Source organism: Alligator mississippiensis, chromosome 12 (genome assembly GCF_030867095.1).
Source record: "Alligator mississippiensis isolate rAllMis1 chromosome 12, rAllMis1, whole genome shotgun sequence".
Classification (NCBI taxonomy): Eukaryota; Metazoa; Chordata; order Crocodylia; family Alligatoridae; genus Alligator; species Alligator mississippiensis.
This window is the reverse complement of record NC_081835.1, coordinates 49,933,743-49,954,030: the sequence shown is the minus strand read 5'-3', so window position 1 is coordinate 49,954,030 and position 20,288 is coordinate 49,933,743. Positions and strand designations below refer to the sequence as shown.

At 43.6% G+C, this 20,288-nt stretch overlaps 1 protein-coding gene across 12 annotated transcripts in view; it reads right to left on the bottom strand.

Moving 5' to 3' along the window:
• EXD3 (exonuclease 3'-5' domain containing 3) overlaps positions 1 to 20,288 on the bottom strand; it is a 457,407-nt gene that overhangs the window by 343,968 nt on the left and 93,151 nt on the right. For all 12 annotated transcript variants that reach the window (XR_009455884.1, XM_059715506.1, XM_019475746.2 and 9 more), the window contains one exon: positions 14,519 to 14,615. Coding sequence is in view for 11 of the 12 variants with exons in the window: in XM_059715506.1 (XP_059571489.1) it covers positions 14,519 to 14,555 (37 nt within the window). In the remaining variant the exon portion in view is untranslated. The remainder of the gene's footprint in view (positions 1 to 14,518; positions 14,616 to 20,288) is intronic.

Here is a 20,288-nt window from a genome sequence, read left to right as displayed (position 1 = left end):
TGACTTATGGGCAATGCATTTGGCTAGAAGCACCCAGTTATAAAACTGACTTTGTAGCATATTAAATAGCAATGAAATAGACAGCTAATGACCAACCTGACATAACCAGTATTAACATACAATTAATTAAATAAGAGAGTACTCCCATGAGGCAAGAGAGGCCATAAAGTGAAATTAGCAAGTACCTCAGAGGCATGGGCTATAGAAAAACCTAAAATAAATATATTCGTTGTAAACTGCCAGGCAGAGGCTTGATCTAAATGTACACAGTGGCCATAATATTCTGATTTACAGGTTTCCCTCGCTTTATGCTGTACATGCATTTCTGGAAAAAAGCACATAACTTGAATTTGCATAAAGGGAACTCACTTTACAATGTAACAAATAGGGATGCATTCCAAGACCTCAACTGTACTCAGAGACGACCCGAGCAGGGTGCAGGGCCCAGGAAAATCAGCCAGTGCGGGGCCCTGCCCCCGGACACGAGGAAGCTGGCGGCGGATTCAGTGGTGAGGGGAATGGGGGGGGTGCCAAGCGGCCAGATGTGAAGGTAGCAGCAGCAGCGCAGAGTTGCTGCGGCCGTTCCACCCGGCTCCGCGAGGCCCGGGGCGCCCACCCCGATTGGCTCCCCACTAGGGATGGCCCTGACTGTATTGACCCCCTGACCTACTTCTACCATTTTTACAAGACATTTTTGGCATTCACCAACAGCAGACAGTGCACACAAGCATAGGGTGGTGGTGAACATTACCATAATGGGGATGGCAACTACAGAAATGTGTGTCGCAGACAACAAGCGAGGAGCACAGATCCATTCAGGAGACTATATTTTGGTGCGTGTCATGCCCACAATACAATACACCAAGCAGCTGACTGTGGGCTTCCACCACAGCCATTGCATAAGACTGAATTTAGAGAACACGGAGGCAGAAAGGGATCTTGGAGTCATCACTGACTCCAAGATGAACATGGGCCGACAACACGAGGTCACGGTCGACAGGGCTAACCGGACCCTATCGTGCATCCACAGGTACATCTCAAGTAGGGCCAAGGAGGTGATCCTCCCCCTCTACGCGACACTGGTCACACCACAGCTGGAGTACTGTGTCCAGTTCCGAGCACCCCACTTCAAGAGGGATGTGGCCAACATGGAGAGGGGCCAGAGGAGGGCCACCCACATGATCTGGGGACAGCAGGGCAAACCCTACAATGAGAGGCTATGGGACCTGAACCTGTTCAGCTTTCACAAGAGAAGGCTGAGGTGGGACTTTGTGACAGTCCAAAAACTCACTAGGGAGGACCAGAAGGGTTTGGGAGAGACTTTGTTTCCCCTAGTGCCCCCCAGGATAACAAGGAATAACGGCCACAAGTTGTTGGAGAGTAGGCTTAGATTAGACATCCGTAAGAACTACTTCACAGTAAGGGCGGCTAGGATCTGGAACCAACTTCTAAAGGAAGTGGTGCTCGCTCCTACCCTGGGGGTCTTTAAGAAGCGGCTCGATGCCTACCTGGCTGGGGTCATTTGAGCCCAGTTTTCCTCCTGCCCAGGCAGGGGGTCGGACTTGAAGATCTACAAGGTCCCTTCCGACCCTACTTCTATGATACCTCGCATATAACAAATTTTTGGTATAAAATAGGTCATCGCATAAGAGTGATTTGCACATATAGAACTCACATGAAGTGAGGGAAACCTGTATAATACAAGTCACCAAAATTGTTGGACACTTGCATGGGCTTTCTGTTGCTGATTAAATGTACATGATTAGATACATTATAACACAGAGAACCCAGTCTCACTAGTACAGCTACATCGGCGTTGCGTTGCCTGAGTTCTTGGGCCACGATTGCCGTGCAGTGCTCCAGGCATTCACTATTAGAGTTGTTCATGAGGGTCCCGATGTTCCAGGTTGCAAAAATGATGGTGTCTCTTCACTGGTATTGTCAACCATAGTAAAGGTGATCCCACTGGACGTGGTTATCCAGTTAGGAAGAAATATAGGATACTGTGTTAGACAGGCTATTTTTAGTGTACCTTTTCTAACCCCCTCCCCATGTGGGGTGAGCAGAGCAGATCCTGAAGAGGGCTGCCCAGTCACAGTTACAGCTGCCAAATCGCACTCCTGTTTCATCCAAGTGCTAGTCAACCTTCTTGTAACTGCTGCCTTTGTGCCAGTTCACGACTAGGAGCTTCCAACCACACAGTTGTGCTCCCATCGCCATTACCTGGTCACCAAAGGGCTTGAGGAATGTGCTGAAAAGCTGCTTTCATGGAAGATGCCTGGAAAAGCTGCTTTCACAGAAGATGCCTGTGCATGACTTCTTTTACCATGGAGAACCTGCTGCACAGTAGCTTCCATGTGGCTCTTGACAGAACAGGACTGTGATCCAATGGCAAGAAGACCAAGACAACTCGGGATCTCATTCTGCTGCAGCCTTTATTCGCCTTTGCAGCTGTTGAGATTTTGACATCTTCTTCCACCTGCTCTGCTGTTGAGGACTTATAGACCCATGGCTGGGGGCTGCGCAGGCTTATTATAGTGGTGACCTGCACTTGCCATGTCACAGCACTGTCAAAGGATACATGTGGCTTTTCAGGAGGAAAACCATTACCATCTGCTGTCCTCACCACATTCTGGTGGTGCTGCCACTGCTTGGTCCATGACGGCTTATTCGTCAGAGTTACCCCTGCTTATTTCATAGCTAACCTTCCCTGAAGGTCATTCTACTATCTGTCACCTGTGGATATGCTGAGTAGCAAGTACAACTCTGCCCCACAGAGAAGAAAAACACAGAGGACATAAAAACATCCTCTTAAAATTCAAAACAAATACTGCAATCTCTTATAGCAAAGGGTAATAAATATGGGACTAACAATTCTCATACTGGAAAACAACTGCGAGGGAGAAAATATGGCAAGAAAGACTGGGGCAAGAGAAGAGGAAGTTGTACAAGCTAGGTATCAACAGGATAAATGCTTCTGTCACAATGCTGCTACAATAACTACCATCAACACTGTCTCTTTACAAGTTACCGGTATTACCAAGGCTTGCCCAGAAATGTCTGTAAATCTGCAATGTAATGTCTGAAAGTAGTAAAAGGAACATGGCAAGCATTTGATACTACCATTTAAAATTATCATCTCTGTCCCTGTATTTACTCTGCCTTTCTCCTGCTGAGGGGAGCACTGGGTTCTCTACATTTTGGGGTAAATTAAACAAGGTATGTTTTATATTTATCTATCTAAAAATTTAATTTTAAAACCCACTAATCTTCCAGATGTATTTGAGAAAAGAAAAGCATTATTGCACTTCTAGCAAAGACAGAAGAAGGCAGTGAAACAGCCTGAGCAGGATCAAACGCAGCACGTAAGGCGCACTACTAAAAACAAAGGCCCAGTGCCCGATTCTGACCTCACACCAGTCTTCCAGCAGCATGTTACTTCAATAGCATGATTCTTTACTTACTCTGGTCTGAGATCTCAGGCCCTAGCAGTCCCAGATCTTAGCTCCAGTATACCTACTGGACACGCTCTGTCAGTATCAAGTACTTTGCTTCTTACAAATTAATCTGCCATGGGTAGGACTTACCGCAGGATTCTTGAGAGAAAAAGAAAACTGGGGTTTCCTACTCCCATTTTGGTGACAGGGAAGGAGCTACTCATCTGAGAAAGTGGATTTCTATTTATTTTTATGTATATTTTGTTTTTCCATTTGGTGTACATATTTAAGTTGGTATCAAAAGAACAAATGGAAACCTAGTCATTGTCTCCGGCTTGGCTGGCTTACAGATCAACTCCCACCCTTTAATTCTAGGAAGTGAGTGGCCACGAATTCTTATGACAGCCAAAGGCCCCCTTCTTTCAATTTGATTTGCTGTTTGTCTTGGAAGTAGCCAGGTTAGCATTGTTTGATCCAGACTACAAGGGGATGTGGGGTGGACAGAGCGGGAAAGAAAGACAGAGACAAAGGCAGAAAGTGAAAGACAGAGAAAGAGGAAGAGACAAAGACTGGCGGCCAGATAAAAGAGAAGGGAATGAAGGAAAGATGCAGCCAAGCCAAACAAAGTTTTCCTTGAGTGATTACATCTGTTAGAGGGTCCCCAGTTTGCTCTCTGCTTGCTGAAGAATTGTTTTAATTCTGTCTAGGAGGTTTAAAAAATTCCCAAGGAAACCTTCACTATAATCATGAAAACTCTGAACTGGCTGAACTTTTGTTATGCTAAGTTTCTGGTATCCTGGTATATTAGCTGTAGAAGAAGCTGAAAACTGCTTTGCTGAAAGAGTTTCTGCAGTAAAATGTAGAAGGCAGAAAATAATGCTTATTTTATTTTGCCCAGGAAAAATAAATAGTTTTAGAAACTCTGCCTGAAATGCCTGGTTAGTCAACTACAAGGAATATCAAGAAAATAAGTCAACTCAGATGCAAAGAAGAATGTCTTGTACTCAAAGTCTTGTCTAACTCCATTCCAGCTACACAGTTTGTCCAATAAAAGACATAACCCTGAGAAAACCTTGCCTCTTCATTCATATTCTGGACCATCATAGCTGCAACATAACTCTAACACTATTAAGAAAAGAGTAGAAAGGGATACTGCTTAAAATTTAAAAGGAGATAAATGAGAAAATCAAATACATCACTATACCAAGAGGTAAATGCATTATGGGTGTAAAACAACATAGTTCCATTGAAGTCAATGGACTTGTAGCTGCTGGGTCTGACTTCAGGCCTTCCTCACAAACCTTCACCTGCTCCTGGCATGCCTCTGGGATACATTTGCACATGTAGATGATAAACAATGACAGCAAGATAAATGTTAACTACCTGCCAAGAGTTCACACACGCACACACACACACACTTACAAGGAAATGTTGCCTGTCATAAATATAGGAAGAAGAACACTTGTACATAAGTAAATACATGCAAGCAGCACAGGAGAATTAATATTAAACAGTTCTTGAGCTGGCCAAGAAGAATTTGATTCCTTTCTGGATAGGCTACATTTTACTCCCATTTTTTTCTCCCAAGATTCTGTCAAGCTCTTGGCTTTGTGTTGGCCCTTTCAGTCCTTCTCTGGGAAAAACCCAAGGTATATCTTTGCAGCAAAGCAAGTATATCCCAGAAACGACACCCCCTTTTCACACTTCTGCATTAGTCCTTCAGGCATTAACAACATTACAAGTCCCCATAAAGACTGGAAAGACTGAATGCCTCCCAGAGCTTCTCATTTCCTATGTACAAAAATATGTACAAGTGATTTCCCATTAAACTTCAGTAGAAATCAAGAAGACTTCAAGTGCTCTCTTTATATTGTCTGCAGAAGTTTCTTCATTTGTGTCTCAGGCAATTATACATATATCCCTATCTTCACATTTACAATATTTAAGGGCTGGGTAGGAAATAGTTTATTGTAAAGATGCTACTGACAGAATTAGGACCACAGAAAAGCCAGAAAGAGACCATGACAAAAACTGACATTAAGAAATAAAGATATGCATCTGTAATTTTGAAGCTGGCCATCCCCCTCCCACAACCCTGTGCGCTGCCAGCATGCCACAGGTGTATGCCACGTGGGGAGATGTAATAGTGACCACAAAGGGAAAGCTGACAGTTGTGGATCCATAAAACACTGAAAGGAGTGCCTGTGCATCTGTTGCATATTTCAAAGTATATGTGAACACACGTTTCTGAAGATACGAAACTCTTTTCTACTGCCTGGACTTTTACTCAGGCCAGCACAAGCCACCTCCAAAAAGCAAAACAAACTGCTCTCACTCATGCATTTCCCATCTCATCTGATATTCTATGTACATTTGTTCTATACTGTGTAAGTCTATAAAGGCCAATGCAATCCCATGCAAGACATCCGCATCAAAGTAGTAAGTTAAAATTCAAATGCACCACCAAATTTTAAACAGAATTCAAATGAGTGGACTGTCTCAATAGGAAAGCAGCACTCCAACTGTACATCAGCTGCTTACTTCCCTAGCTAGAGACATCATACAGAACTGGTCAGCACAGAAGATCAACAGTTAACAAGTTTTAGGGATGATAAAATGGCTGGATAAAGATGCTGTGGCATTCTCACCAGCAACCAACCTTGCCAGCATTGCAGTTGGAATACAAATTGGCAGGAAGTCTTTTTGAAGTCTATCTAGACTTTATTTTTTAATCCATTTGTTTATTGGAAAAAACTTGAGCAATTTAAAAATGCTGACCCTGTTTTTGGAATAAATGGCTTCTTCTAGGAATAATGATGCTCCAGTGCTTGGGCCTCCCACTACAGAAAGGATGCGGATATATTGAAGAGAGTCCAGCAAGGAAAGACTGAAGTTGCAGCAAGGGAAGTGGCAATGAAAATGGTGAGGAGGCTGGGGCACAGATCCTGGTTTTCTCTGATTTAAAAAAATCCCCAATTTTCAGTTAAAAAAAAGTAACCCCAAATCCACATTTTTCCACAATTAAAATAAAACATCACTATCTATCTATCTAGATATATCTATATAGATATATCTATAGATATATATCTATATGGTGTTTCATTTAAATCACAGAAAAATGTGGATTAGGGGTTACTTTATTTTAACTAAAAATTGAGGATTTTTTTTAAATCAGAGAAAACCAGGATCCCTGCTTATGAGGAGAGGCTGAGGGAACTTTCTTGCAAGGAGGGTGGTGAAACACTCGAACAAGCTACCCAGAGAGGTTGTGGACTCTCCATCCTTGAAGGTTTTTAAGACCCAGCTAGACAAAGCCTTGGCTGGGATGATCTAGTTGGGCATGGGCCTGCTTTGAACAGGGGGCTAGACTAGATGACCTCCTGAGGTCCCTTCCAACCCTCATTTTCTATGATCTTATGAATGGTGCCCAGCCTTGAAGGGTCACTTCTACTTTCTCACGGATAAAATCATGCTGTATTAACAAACAGTAAAATGTTATGTGTAATGACTCTTTCACAATGAGGCTAAAAATAATTTCTACAGAAATAAGTCCTCTACCCAATGGTGAAAGTAAATGAGATAACTGGAAATAGGTTGCTACTGACCAGCCATGATGGTGGGTCAGCCAGTGCCCCCATGAGACTTAGCTAAAATACTGGGGAGAGAATGGATAGATCCCAGAAGCACGCCTGAGACATGGAGCTCAAGAATGTATAGGCACTTACCACCTCTCAGGCAGCTATATTGCCTCATTTCCAGGATCTGGTGCACTCAAAGGAGGAGCACATGGCTGAGGCATGCTTCCCAACAAGTACTCCCTGGAGCAGCACGGAGGTGACACAGACAGACCATTACTGTTTCTACTATCTCAGGGAATATCATGCATTTCCAGTAACCAGAGCCAGATAAAGAAAAGATTCTTTGAACAGTACAGTGCAGGGGCCTTTTATGAGTAATGGCAAGCAATACATGTTTATGAAACAGCAACATACCAGTACAGAATAAATGAGTGCTTTTTATTTAAGAGTACAAATTACCCTCCCACCTGCTGAGATCCTCTGTAGGGAGATGAAGTTGGCTGCATACTTACCTAAACTGTCAGACTAGTCCAGTCCCACTCTGAACTGGCCTAATGCCCTGAGGCTAGACTGTAGGACTCTGTCATCTCTTGCACTCATATGACCTAAGAAAGGGAATGTGGCCTTTTTTCCCACAAGCCCAGAGTGAGAACATCATAAAAGTTGAACTTTAGCCCTCTTTTTGGGCAGGCAGCACAATAGCGAGGAGGATGCTGTTACTCCCTGGAGGCTCTGCTGCTGAAAAACATCACCAGGCTGAAGTAAAAGGTCAGTAGTTACTTAGGATCGCATCTCTTGTTTTCTTCAGTTTTCCTCCTCCGTCAAAGGCAGTTAAACATTCTTTGCACTCCCCTCCCTCCTTCTCAGAAATGCAGGAAGGAAGTGCTTACAAAATAGTTTAATTTAAAAAAATGCACAATCACACATACTGAGCAAACCCTGGCTTAAAAACTGGGCAGAACTTGCTGTGTTTTCATGGTCAGATTTCTTTGTAACATAGAAATGAAATCCTAATATGGCAGCACCATTCTCCCTGACCCACGTACAAATGGAAGTTGTGTTTTTTATCTTAATACTCTTTGATTTAAGGATAGATTAGGCACCTCAAGTATCAATATGCAAAATTTGTCACTGCAGACAATTTTTTGTGCTCTTATAGAGGACAAGTAGTTGCGTGATCTTTTCAAATAGGAAAAGACAATGTCTACCTAGTGGAGAAGGGTCATGGAGTGGGATGGTAATGGAAAGCAGAAAACATTTTCATCTTTTGAGCTGTTTTCCTGTTCAGGGAGCCGTATTGAGATATGATTCTGGTTCATATCTGACCCTTGTCATTAGCAACTAAGCCCCATCTCACCTTACTAGCATCCACAACATTACCATACTTTGCAGTCCACTGCCCTGATCTAGTGAAGCTACCTGGAGTTGGCCGAACAGGTGCACTTAGCTGGTTGTTATATAACCTACTAAGTTTATGGAGAAGGATCAGAGTGGGGAAAAGCTGGGAAGAGGGTGTTGTGTCTTTTCAATCTTTTTGCCATACACCAGGTAGCAGCTTATGATCCAAAGAGTGTACAGACAGACCATCAGGTAAATCACAAAAGCAATCTTTGATACTGGTGATTTATACTATCCCTCTCTGGGAATGTTCAAACACAGCCAGTCAGTTCTTTTGGCTGGAATGACTGCCACATTGGCAATTTCACTGCATGGGCTATTTTGCACCTTTTCTGTTTCCATAGCACGTGGCTGTCATGGCACAAGAAACTAATAAATCACACAGATTTCTGTGGCACCAGATTGGTGCGGAGGCTTCACTTTTTAGCTATTTATAGTTGCTAGAAGGGGCTCTCAACCCCCTGACTCCTTTCATGCCCCTGGTGAGCATGAAAACTGGTGACTCTCACTCTCCTGGGAAAGAGCAATTTTGTCACTGGCAGTTTGTTCAAAATGCAGCAGCACTTTTGCTGAGTGTTTTGAGCAACTCTGATCATATTACGCCTGCCCTGCGTTCCTAACATTGTTCAACTAGAATGTGGTGGACTGATTTCAAGTTGGCACTCATGGGTTTTAAAGGGACATTGTCAACAAACCACATTTTTGTTCTGTCTGTTTTTGGTTTTTCAACCCATTTAGCTAACAACTCTTTAACTGCCTGAAAGAAATTAAGGGGGAAAATTTTTTCAGTGTATTTAGGGATGCAGAAATGACAGGCCAAATTATACCACAGTCCCTTTAGACCAGTGCCCTGTCTCTGAGAGTGATCAGAATTAGACGTTTCAGGGGAAAATACAAGAAACCCTGCAACAGGCAAAAGCACTGTGCATTTCCATGGTTTCTCATAGTTTCAGGCTTTTTCACAAAGGAGGGAGATGGAAACATTTTACAAAACAGGGAAATGAGTGTAAAACACTGCAAGCTTGCTGGGCAATTGGGTGTAGGGTGGGACATAAAACTATTTTTTACTCCCTTTAGAAACTCACAGGATTTCAGATGGACACAGAGACGGCCCTGAAGAATGAGGTCCTGGATATTTTCTAACCACCTCCTCTTGATGGCCTGGTGCACACTGATACCTCTCCGCTGTCAGGATCTGATTGTTCAACTCCCAGGCAGCCACAGTAACTGGAACACTGGTGGAAGCCACTCCACCCAGAGAGCTCAAAATCAGTTTTCTCCCAGATTTCTTTTGCAATTCAAAGCTGCTCCTTTTTATAATATGTTATTGATACTATATTGATCATGTACACATGTGTACATTCCCCATTCATGGTCCATGTTGCCTCTTATTGCTCACTGTCCTCTTTTACCAGAATCATCTATTTGTATTTTATGAGAGTTTTAGAATTATATAATTATTCTTATATTATCATTCATATTGCAGCAGCACTTACAAAAACTACATCAGGACAAGGGCTGTATGGTGTAGGATGCTACACATGCTCAGAGTAGCAAGAGATAATCTTTTCCCAGAAGAGTTTAGAGCCAAAATTGTAAAGGCATCTAACTCCCCTAAACCTTACTATATAAAACAACACACAGTAAGGAGATGAAACACAGAAAAAGAGGAAAGCAATTAACAGCAGTGATGGGCACACAGAGCTAAAAAGACTAGTTATGTGCAGTTAAGTATCACTGAGCTAGTCTTGCTGCTTTCCAAAGCTGCATGTCTTTTAATTTTATTTTTACTATTGTTTAAAAGAAGACTTGAGCTCCTCATCTAGGAGAAAGAGGAGCGATTTTTTTAAAGGTAAACAGGTAGGCCACTGTGTTGAAGCAGCAGGATTCTCCTGGAGTGGCAGGTTTCAATAACCTATCACAAGGCTTTTATGTGATCTTGCTTCTTCATGCCCTTCATAAACTTCCTTCCCCAAGTCCTAACACAAAATCTGGCTCATTAAAAAGAACAAATTGGTTTTCTGCTTATAGCAGTTACAGCATGAATTCAAGTTTTTGCCTTATTTAGCCAAATTTTAGCCTTAAGAGAACATTATTATTGCCAGTCATACAATGAACTGCACCAAAGCATTTTAATTATGATCACTCTTTCAGAGAGAGCAATTCAAACAACTTTGTGAAATTAAGGAGCGTCCACTCCAGCCAGCAAAAAAACAAATGTTAAAGTTTTGGGGTATGATCTCATTGCACAGTTAATCTGACATCTTGTACTGTTCAAACTAAAAAACCTCTGACCTGGCTTTGGAAAGATGTTATGCCCATGTTTACTCAACACTCATTCTAAATTACTCTTTAGGCTACCACTAAAAAATAAGCCCCCCCAAACTGCTTCTGCTCAACATGCTCCGAACTCAGAACTGAAGCAGTAAGCACACTCCAAGAATATCCCTCACCACCCACCACACTGCCTCAAGCATGTCAGAAACAGAGGCCTTGGAAGCTGCATCCAGGAGCATCCCTGGAGCAGTTACCTTGGTTTATCATGACTTGGGACCTGCCCTCTTTGCAGCAAGGGTACTAGCTAAGTCACCCAAAAGTCGACAGCCCTCAAAAATCGTTTGCACAATTCCACTCAAAAGTACAGACAAGTTCTTCCACAGCTGACATAAGTAATCAGAAAAGAGCACCTTAGCATGAAGAACTCAAGGACAGGTTCTTAGATAGACATGGCTGGGGGTCGAAACAGGGAGGATACAGTAAAGCAGGTTAAGCTTTATTTCTGGGAACATTTGCAGCAGGTGCTCAGGTCTGGGGGCCTATTTTTCTGTGTGAAAAAGGCAGCTTTAGCATATTTAAAAGTAGCTTTCTTCTAACCTTAGATGTAGCCAAACTTTCCTGTTTTTTCTGAACACCCAACTGTTATGCTTGATTAAATATCACTTTCATTTAGAGATGCAGTTTGCACTAACAGGTATATAGGCACCTAACTTTTCTACATTTTTCAGTGGCACTGACATCCTGACCTACACTCTTGTACAACAGTGTCATACAATCACTTTGTGGGATGTTCCTGGCAATCTCTCATCAAAGCTCTACAACAGAACAGTGCAGGCAAGGATACAGGCATCCATACCAGGATGAAACTCCCATGGTATAAAGCAAATGGGAACACTGGGCTAATAAAAAGTAATGCAAAAGTAGTTTTTGGCTTAAAAAAATGCCTGACAGATTACAAAGGAAATAGTACCAAGAATACTGTCTGAATGTTACAAATCAATTTCTGAGACAATCATTGGAAATATACACCTTTAATGCACAAGTGGTAGTGAATTGCTTCCTCCACCCCTTTCTACGAAGAGATGCTGCAGTCATCCTCAGGACAGGTAAGGCTAAATTCAAGGCATGTCTCTGCCATGTTATTTCTTTTCTCCTTTAAGGTGCCATATATTAACCATATCAGAACTGAAACACAGAAAATAGGGCTGGAGGGGATCTTAAGAAGTCATCTCAAGTCCTGCCCGAAGGCAAGATCAACTATACCTAAACTATTCTATGGTCAGATATTCAACTTTAAACCCTGGGTCTCATAACTGTCTTGTTCTGGATCTCATCATACTTACTGTCTGATCTTCTGGCAAGGACCTCTCTCTGAGTAATGTGAGACTGAACAGTTTACATCTTCCCCCATGACAAGCGCATCACCTCTCTAGTGTTTCACAGCACAAACCAGCCTTAGTCATTTTCTTGGCCTAAGGCTGTATACAGTTTGTTGACTTTTGCCAATGCAGTGGCTACTTTAATAAACATTGGAAGGTCTGATTTTAATTTTTAAGCCTCATTTAAAGAAGAATTTTAGTGGCTGAGACATTTGGTTATAAAGGGAAAGGAAGAAAGAATTGAATAATCTCCTGTCAGATGCAGCTCATAGATAAATCTGGCTTGTGTGTGAATTCTAGTGGTTTGCGATCGTACACCCTCCAACGTGTTTATGTGAAACGTGTGTTTTTCCCGTCGCACTGCAGTAATTGTTTTGCTGAGCTGGGTGATGGATGGTGGAGAAGGCTGTGTCTGGAAATGTGCTCAGAAGTCGACAGGAAGCTAAGGGGGCCCTTGCCAGGACTTCCTTCCTGTATACAAGGGGAGGAGAGAATGGGAAAAAAACTTGGCTGTCTCATACCCTGAGAAAAGTGCTACCCTTCCAGCTGGATTACAGTAAAAATAGTTTAATCTTTCACAAGATTAAAGTATCCTTCCTCTGACTCCTAGCAAAGTAGTAGGCTTAGTGAGGCTCAGACAATGAACTGTATTGAGGTTCTCCTCAAAGTTACAAGAAGCCAAGTTAGGTGTTGGAAGCTAAACAAATGGAGATTGTGTATCAGAGACGTCCAAAGAGAGGGTCAACTTTATTTACAGCACAGATGGCAACCCACAGAAATTACTATAAATGATGATGAGACCCTATAGCCTGGTGTCCCACCGCTGGACTCTGGCCTGTACCAGATGCTTGAGTGAAGGCATAAAACCTGGCAGAACGCATATGTGGGGCCATCTGCTCCTGAAGAGGGTTTCATCCTGATGTTTGTTTATTAGAGACTGGGTCAAGCCCAAGCCTTGAAATATGAGTTTTAATATCCTTTCCCAAATGTTGCATTCATTCTGGTAACTTTGTGTGTTCTTGATATCCCTGTGAGCATCCCCATCCCTTTTTAAATCTTGCAGAGCTGTTGGCTCAATAAATAATCTGAGTATGCTCGACCTCTGCTCCACCCTTCTCTCATGGGCACCACTAAGGTTTGCTTACAGAGCCTCCCACCGAATGTCATTCTAACACTTCAAAAATGCTGGACTGTCCCCTCACACTGCTGATTCACCCAACCCCACAGTTTCTTGCCATGAACCTATCTTTCAGTCATATCAACAACAAAAAATACACTAAGCACTGAAGAGTTAAAAGCAGAACTCGGGGTTCTTAAATATTACAGAGGGATTTTTTAGTGTTGCTACCACCTGTTCAATTTCTCTGCCAACAGTTATGGCGCAAGCGCTGGGTTAGGAAGCTTCCATAGTCTGAAGCACCGTGTCAAAATACCCTGCTCAGAGCAGGTCTGCCCGCTGGAACTGTGCTGAGGACCATCAGCACCTTATTTCCAGGAGGGTCCATCTCAACACTACCATAATGAATGAAAATTGTAGAAAAAAATTAGACAACCCCCCCCCCCCCCCAGCCAAAGCCAAAACCAAAGAAATGAAGTCTCACTACTTCTCACAAGACAAGAAACAGAACAGCAAGTAAACTGACCACCTCTACTTATTTAAAAAAAGGAAAAAAAGAGCAATCAGACAAAAAAAACCTCACCCAAAACCAAAGAACAGGGAACAATGGAAAGCACAAAAAACCAGCTCTCACGTCAGAATGAGAATGGCTCTTTACAAGTCAAAACAAGTGCAGAGCTGAGCAGGATCCTGGAATTTGCAGGCACTGCTTTTGGGATATGAGGCTCTCAAGCTTCCTTCTGCTGTACAGGCTGCTGAGAGATGTGGCATTAGCAGGCTTGGACGACTACACCACACTACAGAAGTTCATCAATAATGAATTGAGCAAGAGATTTGTGATGAATCTTAGGGCAGGCCAAGGAGTATAAAGCTAGGCCTTTATGGGTCATTACACCACTGTTTATATATACATCTTTAGCTCATAAGGTAAAAGAGATACCTTTGTATTAGAAGGCTACTAATTGTTGGCAAATGACTAACAGAAAAAAGAATGGTTTATGGATAATACCTGACTAAGGAATTGTATAATACATTTTAATTAAAATTAGTATTCTTGTGAGTAGGTGGGGGCTATTAAAACATTTGCCATAATCAATTTTTAAAATCAGAGTTTAATTTCCAGAATTTTGACATCTGCCTACAGTCACCTTCAAGGCACAGTGTAAAATGCTTTTGGTTGATTCAGCACAGGAATCACCCTCTTTGTTTTATTTCTCTTTGTGGTTTAATTTCCTGATACTATATAAACAGGCAAAATAAATACAAAGCAAATCACATGGACAATCACTAATCTGAAAACAGGTTGAGTGCCTACATAGACTGAAAACTCACCACCAGGTAGTTCGCTCGGGTTGCTCTCCTGATTCATGTTTTCTAGACAGACACAGTATTAAGTTGAGCTAAAGATCTGTAGCCAGAGCTCTCAATTCTAAAAGGAAAAAAAAATGGAGAGTTACCCCATGGGAACGTTATAAGCTGTGACAAAGAAAATAGCAAATCTGCAGACCATACAAAGGGACACATTTGATCCTCAGCAAGGTAGGGGAAAAAGGCATCTGATCAGGTTTGGCATCTGATTTCTCATAGAAACTGCAGCACATTTTGAAAGGCATGAGCCCTTAAGTGAGGACTTATTAAATCAACCAACTAAGTAAGACTGGACACTGTCACCTGAGCACATTATACCAATTATTCCCACATGGTCAATGCAGCAGATTGACTTTACAATTACCAACATTAACTTTTAGGTTCATACTTCACTCAGTGTCAGTTCAGGCCTCATCTTGGATGTTATCAGTTTATTCGTCTCCACTAACAAAAATAGAAACAAAAACAATCTACATAGCCTCCAAACAGGAGGAAACAGTTAATCCAAAAACATGTTTGTATTTTAGTAACACTTCTCCACCCCCATATTTGCTCATCAACCCATTCATTATTACATCTTGATTGTGGTAGAACTGAGAATAGAACCCCAGTCGCCTGAGTCCCAATCCAGTGCCTTAACCACAGCATCCTTCCTGGTGAATCACTACACAATTGTTTATCAGGAAGGAAATTCCCCCTTGGGAGTACCCAGGCGGCATGTTCTTGTGGAACAGAAATGCCTGGAAGAACACAGATATGTTAGGCAAAGTAACAAGGGACTTTCCATTATTGAATAGCCTGATAAAAGTTTACATCAGGTGTGTACACTTTGTGTTTTTAAGAATATTAGAAACAGATGAGCCACAAACAGCACTCAGCATGGAGTACATGGTGCTTCTGGATAGACGCTTGTGTGCGTCAACTTGTAATGCTAGAAGACTGCCTAATCCTGGCTGTGTATCCCTCTAATGATGCTACGCTGAGTGTTCATGATCACCTGAAACTATCAAAAAAATTATAGCCTTCTCCAGCACACATTCCACCTAAACAGATATGGGGTATCTTCTAATGGGGTAGGTAGGGATCATGTAAACATCTCACACTGGGATGTTGACTCCCATATGCATTGTCACCAAAAAAATACAAGGGTGGAATAAAGGTTTTTAAATTATAACAAAATAAAGCACTGTAATAATACTCTCAAAGGGTCATCAGTATGCTACTAATCAGTGTGAAAAAACACCCCTGCTGAAGTGGTAAGTTCATGGCCCAGGACGCTCGCAGGAACATGGCCTTGTTTTAGCCGGAGGCAGAGGAAAACAACTTCTTCATTTATAAGCAAGAGTTTTTCAGGTTGCTCCCTAAAGGCCCAGACCACAGTCCCTGACACAAACACACATTTGGGCCAATTCCCAGAACTCGGACAAGATTTCTTCTAAATTCCTTCTTCAATGTAGTGGTGCAGGAGTCCCAGAAGGACTGACTCTGGAACCACAGAAAAGAGGCTGGACAAAATGTTGTGTCACATTCAGATCTATAAAACAGCTTTTAAATGACTTTTTCAACTTTTCCTCCCCGTGAACCTCTGTCTCATTTGCTAGCCAGAACCATGAGAACTGCACTCCAAGTCACACTTTTCCCCTTCCAAGACTGCGCTGAAACTAATTTTATAGGGTACCAGTATTGTAATGAAGGGGACAAGGGGGGTTAGCAAAGCATCAACTCCTTTCTTAAGGAGAAAGAGCAGTGGGAACCAAGAAGTTCCTCCACACTACTGGCCTGGGCCCTCCCCAGCTCACCCCAGGGGCAGTGGGAGACCAGTCCCAGTGGGGGGGCCTGCACTGGGCACGCTGCGCCCTTCCACCTCCCACCCATGGTGCTGGGGCCGCGCAGGGCCTGGCCCTGTCCTGAGGCAGGGCTGGCTCAGCCTGAGGAGGCGCAGTGGCAGCTGGGGCAGGCAACACTGGGTCTGAGGGGTCGCCACTAGCCCCTTGCATAGTGAACATGGCCCCAGGGCGTTCCTGAGGGGTGGCAGTGCAGCAGCTCCAGCTTGGGAGGCTGCTGTTGCAACCCTAATGCTCCCCCTGGGATCTCTGCTGAACCGCTGCACCCCAAGAACGCCTGGGACCATGCTCACCACAGAAGGGGCTGGCAGAGGCCCCTCAGACTTGGCGATGCCCACTCCAGCTGCCACAGCGCCTCCTCGACAGGCCCTGTGCAGCACCAGTGCCGTAGGCAAGATGGGGAAGGATGCAGCATGCCCAGCAGAGTCTGCCCCACTGGGACCAGACCTCCCCTTCTCCCTGGGTGAGCTGGGGAGAGCCTGGCCGGGCAGCGCAGAGGGGTCTTGCAGATCTGGGCTGCACCAGCAGAAAGGCAGCAGGAGGCACAGGAAGTCCATTGCCTTGTCCAGGACACCCTGGAAGGGGAGCCAGGCAGACCCACCATGCAGGCGAGAGTCTCTCTGCTGTGACAGGAAGGCCCCAACCAACCTCTGTGGCATGTCCCTCCCTCCCTGTAGCAGCTGAATCCAGGCACAGAAGAGTTCCGCAGCCCTGGCTCCATCTGCAGCCCAAGCCCCTGTCCACGGGGTCCAGGGGAGCCCCAGCTTCACAGCTGGGAAGCGCTCCCTAGTGCTTCACCCATGCCCAGTGTCTTTCTCCCTACCAGCTGCCAGGGGCCCATGCAGCACCAGAAACACGGTGAAGACATCAGGGGCCAGAGCCATTTCTGCCAGAGTTCACTAAATGGTAAACGGTAAGCAGTAAACAGTATAAATGTAATTGTCATTTAAATGGCACTTTCCACTAGGGATGTAAACATTTCTTGGCTACCTGCAGGCAATTTATATTTCCATTTTAGCTACTTCCTCTAAAATTCTGTACATTGTGATGGAATTTATCATTCTACACCTCCTTTCTGGATTAATTTGTGTGCCAGAATAACGAGCTGTCCTAAAATACCAAATAATCTAGGAACCATTTTTCACATACTTCTCACGTTTGGACTGCCCATGAGAGCAGGCCTCACCCATTCATTAAAGAGTAGTAAGATGTTCAAGATTTATAGCACCAGAGAAACTGTACTGCAAATGACATTCCCCTCCTGACAGGGAAGAGAAAGGGAAAGCTGCTTGCTGTATAGTACCTGTTTTGAGTTTTCCTCTGTAGCCGTTTGCAGTTTTTCAAGTCATTGGCATTAAACGGACACATCCCATAATTTACAAAAGTGAAAGATTCTTGGCAGAAAAAAGAACCTTCAGGAGTTTGCTTCCATTTTCACTGAACAGTAAAAATCACAATTTCTCTTCTCTCCTTTTTGTGGTTCCTTTGAACCTTGAAGGACTTTTTAAGCTGGTTTCTCTTACATCATAACAGAAAGCAGTAATTTAGGAATGCATGTGAAATCTAGTTCAATTGCTCTTTATGAACAGAGGCATTCTCTAATTTTGCCCTGTATGTCTGCCATGATGAGTGACTCCATCCAATCAAGGTCTGAATAGATGGTGGTCAGAGGAAAATTGTCAGAAGTCTCATACGGAGTCTCTATTTTTGAGATTGTTGCAGAATGTCAGTGTTTTCCCTCTTTGACAAGTGTTAGTATCAATACTGTTACTATTTCTGTTTGTGAGATCATTACCCCATAGACAGGTGGATGGGTAGTTATTAATAATAATAACAACAATAATAATAATAAGCAAAACGCTACATACGTTTTGCAGTAATTGAATCAGTCAATCTGAAGAATGCAAATGATCTGAAGTCAACTGAATTAATGTCTAGGTTATACTCTGATTGCATTCACTCACCTTACCGTTTATAATGACCTCAAAATTAAACTAAGGCTCAGGTAAACAGAAATGCTTTTTAACCTGACAAATGTTGGGTTCGCTATCATGTTTCCTTAGCAACAATTGAGGCCACAACAAACACTGCGCTGGGAACTGAAGGCTGTGGTTTCCTTTCAGCAGGGCCACCAGACGGAGCCAACGAGATACCGAACCCTGAATTCTGAGCTTGGAAGGCTGCAGAGGAAAACTGGCATTGTTTTCTCTCTGAGAGTTGGTTAATCTCAATGTTGCCGACTCTCACAGTTTTATAACAAGCTTTTCTTTAAAGCCCCAGCTGCTGATATGAAAAAACCTGCACAAGGACCTCAGCTTACATTTCTTTAACAAAAGTGAGTTTCTAGTCCCCAGAACTGTGGAGAAAGGCTTGAGAAATGTGATGCAAGTAAATTAAGGGCTCAGAAACCAGCAGGGAAATTAATTTAAAGGAAATAATGTTTTATTTTTTAAAAAAAGATCATTTCTAAGAGAGCATCAGCATTTCTAAGCCAATCACACTAATTTTATGGGTCTGACTACCCCTTGAATACCAAAATGTACACATGAACCCAAGCTGGAACTAAGGGCGTTCATACACGTGCTCCAGGAAGGGGAGGAGGGGAGGGTTTTAATTAGAGCAGCTCCAAGAGTCACTCTAATTAAAGCCCCCGCACTGTATCGTGTATCAGCATCCCCACGCTTAAAAATGATGGCGGGGGCACTTTATCTAAAGCTCAAACGAGCTTTAGTTCAAGTGTCCCCACTGCCATTTTTAAGCACACAGATGCTGATACACATGACCCTGGAGGCTGCTGGAGCACAGTGATTACTGCACTCCAGGAGACTCGATTAATCGTGTCTGCTCCAACACACTGTAATTACAGTACATTGGAGCAGCCTTGCTGCTTGTGTATATAGGGTTAGCATACGTCCAGGTTTTCCCAGATATGTCGTCTTTTTGGGTCCTCCCACCTCTGTCCAGGCAGTTTTTTTAAATATCAGCAAATGTCCAGGATTTTCATAGATTTCATAGATATTAGGGCTGGAAGGGACCTCGGAAGATCATCGAGTCCAGCCCCCTGCCCAAAGGGCAGGAAGTCAGCTGGGGTCATAGGATCCCAGCCAGATAAGCATCCAGTTTCATCTTGAAGGTGTTCAATGAAGGTGCTTGAACCACCTCTGGTGGCAGGCTGTTCCAGACCTTGGGGGCTCGAACAGTAAAGAAATTCTTCCTTATGTCCAGCCTGAAACGATCTTGTAGTAGTTTGTGACCATTCGACCTCATCATCCCTTGGGGCGCTCTGGTGAACAAACGTTCCCCCAAATACTGGTGGTCACCCCTGATAAACTTGTAGGTGGCCATCAGATCACCCCTGAGCCTGCGCTTTTCCAGGCTAAAGAGCCCCACGGCTCTCAGCCTGTCATCGTAGGGTCTGCTTCCCTGACCTCTGATCATGCGTGTGGCTCTTCTCCGGACTCTCTCAAGCTTCTCCACATCCTTTTTGAATTGTGGAGCCCAAAACAGGACACAGTACTCCAGCTGCGGCCTCACTAAGGCCGAGTACAAGGGGAGAATGACATCCCGGCATTTGCTTGAGAAGCATCTATGGATGCAAGCCAGTGTTTTGGTCGCTTTACTAGCCGCAGCATCGCATTGCAGGCTCATGTTCATCTTGTGGTCAATGATGACCCCCAAGTCTCTTTCTTCCATAGTGCTAGCCAACATAGCACTGCCGAGCCTATAAGGATGTAGCGGGTTTTTTTTTTCCCCAAGGTGGAGAACCTTGCATTTATCGGCATTGAACACCATCAGATTCTCGTCCGCCCACTTGCTGAGCCTGTCCAGGTCAGCCTGGATCAACCGCCTGTCTTCTGGTGTGGATGCTTTGCCCCAAAGTTTGGTGTCAT